General features: G+C 35.2%; 1 protein-coding gene across 1 annotated transcript; it reads right to left on the bottom strand.

Moving 5' to 3' along the window:
- Positions 1-5,592: 5,592 nt before the first annotated feature.
- On the bottom strand, positions 5,593-6,773 carry l(2)k14505 (ATP synthase mitochondrial F1 complex assembly factor 2 homolog l(2)k14505). The gene is made up of 4 exons (XM_067764972.1): positions 6,633-6,773; positions 6,246-6,553; positions 6,003-6,183; positions 5,593-5,943 (listed from the first exon to the last, which is right to left on the bottom strand). The coding sequence occupies exons 1-4, from the start codon at positions 6,712-6,714 to the stop codon at positions 5,693-5,695; spliced, it is 822 nt and encodes a 273-aa protein (XP_067621073.1). The 5' UTR covers positions 6,715-6,773; the 3' UTR covers positions 5,593-5,692.
- Positions 6,774-7,314: the final 541 nt, after the last annotated feature.

Raw genomic sequence — 7,314 nt, 5'->3', positions numbered from 1 at the left:
TGATTTAATTTTTGGATTTGGGTAGCTCTGTATATTCTTCTTATGAAAAAAGTACGTCGTGAAAACTTAAGCAAGTAAGAACCCCAAGGCTTGGTCTTCATCCTAAGACACAGTTGAGTCTGCAGTTTCTTTTGCTGTTTCCGATTTAAAATATTTGAGAAACAAACATGTTCCAGCCAACGGAGTCAACAAGTATATTTTTGTTGTGTTTGCTGTGGCAATGGGTTTTGAACAGCAATTTCAAGATCTTCTACGAGCATTGTTAAGGAACAATGAAGCCATAAGCGACACTTAGTTTCTCACTACCGTGACCGTCGCTATTAGAAACGGTTATTGTGAAAAATATTTCATTTTTCTAAGCCGAGCCCGTAGCCGTTTGAACTCATTAAATTTTTCTTAATCAAGACCAAAACTGAAAGCAAACCAATTTCAAATAAAACATTCAATCGTCAATATCGACACGTAACCGTTAAGAAAAAACATTTTTAAACAATTTCATTTATTAAACCGAAACTTTTAAACCCTTAATATCGAACTCGAACTGAAGCGAGTTGAATTCATTTCAATTTTCAAAAGTAATACGGATTGTTATTATTAAAATCGAAGCCTTTAGTGGTTGATACCGATTCATTATTCAAACCCCAAACCGAAACGATTCCAACAATTTCATTTATCAAAACCAAAACCATTTAATGTTTTTAGTATCGAAACCTTAACTGTATGATACTGATTCTTTTTTCAAAGCCCAAGTTAAAACAATGTGAACAATTTCATTTCTTAAAATTTAAACCATAATCTTTTGAACCAGTTTTATTTTGTTGATAACAAAACCGTTATCGTTTAAAAATCATTCCCGTATAATTTTGCAAAACCAAAACTGTTTTTCGAAATCGAAACCAAAAATCATTTATTTATTTATTTATTATTATTTTTTTTTTTTTTTTTTTCAAAAACTGAAACCGGCCTACGGAGTTGTTAGGATAAATTTTTTTTTAATAAAAATAGTTTTTTTTTGTAATTAGAACAGAAGACAAACAACCGCTGTGATTGCTGAATGGTTATAGAACGGCGCCTAAACGTTGCCGATGAAGGAATTTAGCAGTTCCCGAAATGGATCTATACAACGAGCTTTGGCAGTTGTCTAAAATTGTTTCTTTCTTCTATTCTAATATAAAAAAAATTATTTAAGAAAAATTTATCATAATAATAATGATAAAATAATTATTGTTAGGCCTTGACCTCGATTGGAACCCGCGATCTTGAAACCGTAAACTATCAAAACGTTTAATCTTTAAAATCAAAATCGTAAAAAAAAAGTTAAAAACCGATTTGAAACCATTTCATTTCTCAAAGCCCAAACCGTATTATTATTAATCTGTTTTATTTTCTATACTAAAACCGTGGCCGTTTGAAAACGGTTAAAGGGCCAATTAATGGTGACTTATAACCATAAAACCATAACTAGTTAAAACAGCTGATCGAACATACCTTATGGAAATCAATGTAATCGATTAATGGTGCCATACCATTACGCTAACGCCATAATCATACCAAAGCCAACCAATTGGTTTTTGGTTTCTCGCCATATTCATAACCTAAAAACATTTTAGTTGGTGAATTTAATAACTTTTTGTAGATTTTATTCATTGTTTTGGACACTTTATGTCTCAGAGACTTATTTTTTGTGGAATATGTTGGTAATTTTTTGCGTTTTCGTCATTTTTAAGATTTTACGATTTAAGGTTAAGCCACCATTAATCGACCACATTGGATATGGTTATTGATATGGGCACGGTTACGACTATGGCGTTAGCGTTAAGGAAGTTTAATTGGCCCTTAATTTGTCGGTAACGTAGCCTTAACCGATTGAAACGGTTTAATTTTTCAAACCCAAATCGAAAAGTTTTAAAATTTAGTTTTTCAAAACCTAAACCGCATTATGTTGTTCCTACTTCATTCGTTAGAGCTAAAACCATGGAAGTTTGAAAAAGTTAAATTAAATTTTCTCAATATGTCAACCGTTACTGTATGAAACCCGTTCATTTTTTAAAACGCAAACCGAAGTGATTTCCATTTAATTTTTTAGTATATAAACCAGAACCCAAAATCGTATTTCCATCAACGCTTTGGTTGCGTCGCATTGCTTTGAGAACGCCATACGCCAACAATGAAACGCCATGCCACATTTTTTGCTTTGAAGCAACCAAAGCGTTTATGTAAACCGCCCGAACGATTTTAAATCATTTCACTCTTCAAAACCAAATCCGTAGCCATTTAAAAATATTTAATTTTTAAACGGTTTTATTTAGCTTGACTTGGCAGGGTGGACGGCCGGACGGCACGAATTTTGCAATGGAAATTTAAGTAACTTCCCGATAAGCTACAAGCTTGAAACTTGGAATATAGTTCAGAACCCGATGACAATGCAATAGTAAGAAAAAATCGCCGCTAGGTGGCGCAAGGATCGAGATATTCACAAAATCGTATTTGTGGTCCGATTTGGCTCATATTTGGAACATAACACATTCATGAATAGAAATGAAAAAAATCGCCGCTAGGTGGCGCAAGTATTGAGATATTCACAAAAATCGTATTTGTGGTCTGATTTGGCTCGCATTTGGAACACATAATACATGCAAAAATAGAGAGCGACCTATGAAAAAATCGCCGCTACGTGGCGCAAGGATCGAGATATTCACAAAAATCGTATTTGTGGTCCGATTTGGCTCATATTTGGAACACATAATACATGCAAGAATAGAAAGCGACCTATGAAAAAATTGCCACTAGGTGGCGCAATGATCGAGATACTAAAAAAAATCGGATTTGTGGTCCGATTTGGTCGATATTTGGAACACATAATACATACATGAATAGAAATCGACCTATGATGTCCGATTTGGCTCATATTTGGAACAAATATTACATACAGTCCGGTAGAAGTGACATCAAAATATTTTGGAGTTGGAGGACGCCGAGTGGGTAAAGTCTTCGGAAGGATTATGTATTGAGGACTTATATTGTAACAAATTGCCAGGAAAGAGTCCTTGTAATAATGAGTCACTAAATGAACTAAATAGAATGAGAAATAATAGGCAATTAAATAAATACTAAAAACTTGAAAATAAAATAATTTAAAAAAAAATTTTAAGTTAAACGGTTTTATTGAAAACAATACTTACATGAAATAATAATAATACGAAAAGCTAGAAAATAATTAGGTAGGTCCTAGGTACTAGTCATCACACTCCTTATCAATCTAGGGCCTTGATCAGACAATTAAACAAAAGCGTTGGACGCGTCATATTTCTATTGATAGTCATAAGTAAAACCAACTGAACCTTAATCAGGTTATGCTACGCCTCACATTTTTAGAAATTTCACGCGCCCAACGCTTTTATTTAATTGTCTGATCAACGCCCTAGATTGATGAGGAGTGTGATGACTCGTATCTAGGACCTACCTAATTATTTTCTAGTTTTTAGTATTATTATTACTTCATGTAGATATTGTTTTCAATAAAACCGTTTAACTTAAAAAAAATTTTAATTATTTTATTTAGAAACGAAACCATAACCGTTTGAAAGCGCTTTAATTCTCAATATCATAACCGTAACCGATTAGATCCGACCTATTTTTGAAAACTGTAACCTATTCATTTTTAAATACTAAAACCAAAACTATTGAAACTGTTTAATTTGTCAAAACCTAAACTCTAATTGTTTGAAAATTTTAATTTTTCAATATCGAAAATCTGGCGATTTTAAATCGTTCAAGTTTTCAAAACCGAAACTGCACTATGACAAGATCCGGTAATATATAACTCAGCCGAATTTAGTCGCCTTATCATTGCCAAATCGAGGGTTGTATCATGTAAGTAAGAAGAATCTGTTCATCTCCACAGGCGTGCTTGGCTGATCCCATGTTCCACTGTCCCCGAGAAACCACAGTCAAGGAACAGGCTTCCATAGTTATCTTATGTAAATTTTTTCTATTGCAAAGACAGCGTACCTCAAGTTTCTACCCTGTCCACTTTACATACATACACAATAGAAGTATACTAATCCACTACTCGATTGTTATAACCGACAGTTTGTAGATTATCAATTCCTTTACCAACTCACATTTGTAAGCGTTCGTTACTGTGGCGCCTCGATGCTAGGCGTGAGTAAAGCAATGCACAATCAAATTTGTCCTTGATTTTCGCGAGAAATAAATATCCGGCTTCACTTTTCACTTGTGTCGCAGCTTGAATTACAGCTTTCCTGCGTATCTAAGCTAACATCGAGGCTACAACATGCATGCATCCTTCCTCTGACAAAACTTCTGCATTATTCCCTAGCATATCCAAAGTAAATCACTAGTATCGAGACACTAAGTATTCCACGAACCAGTTCTAGCTGTTATATCAAGATGTTCGTTATCTAGGCAGCCGGTTCTATGTACCGGATCGACTCGGGATTTTCCCGACCAAGGGCTATCACATCAGTGTAACCCCATTTAATTCGTTGCGTCCTTGGTCGTACCTTTTGGATGGGGTGAAGCACTGCTACAACAAAATATCGAGATGATTTCCAGAAGGGCCATTAAATGAACTCAATGACTTTGTATGGCTTCCTAAGGCTGATGCTTTTAGAAAAACAGCGATGTAGAGGGAGTAAGGTGATATCACCACAATCATAGCCAACAAAGGAAAGCCGTCACCCTCTAGAAACTAAACAATAACAACAACAACGACTGTACAAAGTTTGTTATATTTTGCTCACTTTGTCCTTAGACAGGGTTTTACGTACAGATTATTTCGATATTTAATCCTTTTGCAACATCATTTTCTTTTGAAGAATTTTTCCCACCCGGGAAGTGCAGTAGTCCCCAGTAAATGGTCTCTGTTATTTCATAATATACATTTTACGATTCGAATACTAATTTTACATTCCAGTTTTGGAACGTTCAAATCTTACTCCCATCCTCACAAATTATCCACACGGAAAATAATAATAAAAATAAATAAAATTTAAGGCGCGATAACCTCCGAAGAGATCTAAGGCCGAGCTTCTCTTCCAATTTGCGTCGTGCTCCTCTTGATTTTTCCCTACAAATTGGCCGGACGGGACCTACATGTTTTATGCCGACTCCGAACGGCATCTGCAAGGCAGATGAGTTTTCACTGAGAGCTTTTCATGGCAGAAATACAATCGGAGCGCTTGGCAGACACTGCCGAGGGGCGACCCCGCTTAGAAAAATTTTCTTCTAGTTGAAAAATCTTATTTCTAAAATTTTGATGTTGCTTTGCCCGGGAGTTGAACCCAGGGCATACGGTGTGATAGGCGGAGCACGCTACCATCACACCACGGTGGCCGCCAAAAAAATAATAATAATGAAATAAAAAACTAACTCACCCCTATCTGTAAAGAGATTAAACTTTGCATCGCAGCCGATAAACATTTGTGGTTTGTACTTCAGTTCTCCATGAAGGTCTGGTACTTTCAATAAAAACTGATGTTATCTGTCGTATGCACGAAATATGTTCAGCTGCTGATTGTCTTCTTCGTAAGAATTTAGATGAAAGTGCATGACGACTTTTACAACATCTCTACTTGTTAAAGAACACGCCTTTATTGATTTTCTGCAACATTTATATGTGTTAATACTAATGCTAACAATTAAATTTAACTATTTACAACTAACAATTTCAAACTACTAACTTTTCTTTAACAAAATGTTCTGAACGATTAAGATGCACAAAAAGTACTGCGGCAGCTAAACGTGCTTGCAACTCTTGTTGACTTAAATCATGTGACCACTCAACGCGTCCCCAAAATTTCACTTGATACTCCTCTTCCAAGCGTGCCAATGCAACAGCCTTATCAACGGATATTCGTTGATCGATTGTAGCGAATGCTAGTACAACCGATTTTAATGTGTCTACCGCAAAAATGAAACCTTTTAAAAAAAATTTTATTACACAAGAATTCAAATATAGGGGCAAACGTATTACTCACCGAAAAGCACATCTTCACTATGCGATAACAAATACTTTGAGACTTTCATTTTGTCGTCGGCACCTATATTTGGTGGCGACATTACCATTGTCTTTTCCAAATTAGTGCCGTAACGCTCATTAAACCATTTTATGATTGGATCCCATTCATTGCACTGCAGGTCATGCAAATCCTTTTCATCCTGAAATGAAAAACGTTTAGATACTCAAAAACTACAACAGTGGCATATCTTTAAATGCTCACATCATATTGAAAGAGCACCGTATCTGTTGCTATATAATTCAACAAGTAATTGACCATATCTGTTTTCGTGTGTCTATTTGGATTATCTATTGCGGTAAAGCACAGTGCTGACAAATGCATTTTAGAACGTTCAATACGCTCCTTTTGCGCATCGAATTCTGTTGCCACCGCAATTGCCAAGGGCTCACTTTTGACAGTGAATAATGCACCATTTGGAGTTTTTAGCTTTCGGCTATCCAATGTTACCTCGTACTTGCCGTCATTGTAGAGCACCGAAGTCTTCTTGTAAAAACGTTTTGGAAGCGAAGCTGTGAGAATAGTTGACGGATTCTTCAGTTCAACTGAATTTTATATAAGGATCATTGTGATTTAAAATGTTATGCGTACCGTAAGATCTCCTCGGTAGCTGTTGCGGTACACTAACTATTGTTGTTAGTGGTTTCTGTAGTAGTTTGAACAAATTATTCATATTTTTAACTGATAAATTACAAAACGAGAAATGTTACGAAATGAAGACCGCGCCGGTTGAATTCGCACTAAAAGGTAACGCCAGCTGATTGCGGGAAAATTACAGAGCTGCATCGGCGTGTTGCGTTCGCAAAAATTAGAAAAATTTACTTGCCTTAAAAGGCCAGGCATAGTTGCCATAGTCATAGCCATGTTCTTCCTTAACCATATCATTTCGCATCGGCTGTTGGTTCCTTAACCTAAAATATGTGACAATTTCATAAGAAAGAAGTAAATGCAAAAAATTACTAACAAGTTCCACAAATAACAAATAACTAAGTCAAAACTCATTTAAGTATGGGTAGAATGTTATGTTATGCCATCATTGACCAATTACTTTGATTTACATAAAGCCCAAGTTAAAGTTGACATAGTCATAAGGCCATAGTCATAACCATATTTTTACTTATTCATTTCAAATTGGCATCAGTTATTGTTGCCTTAACCTAAAAATCGTTTTCAAAAAATGAAGAAGACGCAAAAATTAAGTCTCATAGTCAAAAAATATCCTATACAATAAATTAAATCTCCAAAAAGTTAATAAATTCTCCATTTCAAATAT

This window comes from Eurosta solidaginis, chromosome 2 (assembly GCF_040869045.1).
Source record: "Eurosta solidaginis isolate ZX-2024a chromosome 2, ASM4086904v1, whole genome shotgun sequence".
In the NCBI taxonomy this organism is placed as follows: domain Eukaryota; kingdom Metazoa; phylum Arthropoda; class Insecta; order Diptera; family Tephritidae; genus Eurosta; species Eurosta solidaginis.
This window is presented reverse-complemented; position numbering and strand designations above follow the sequence as displayed.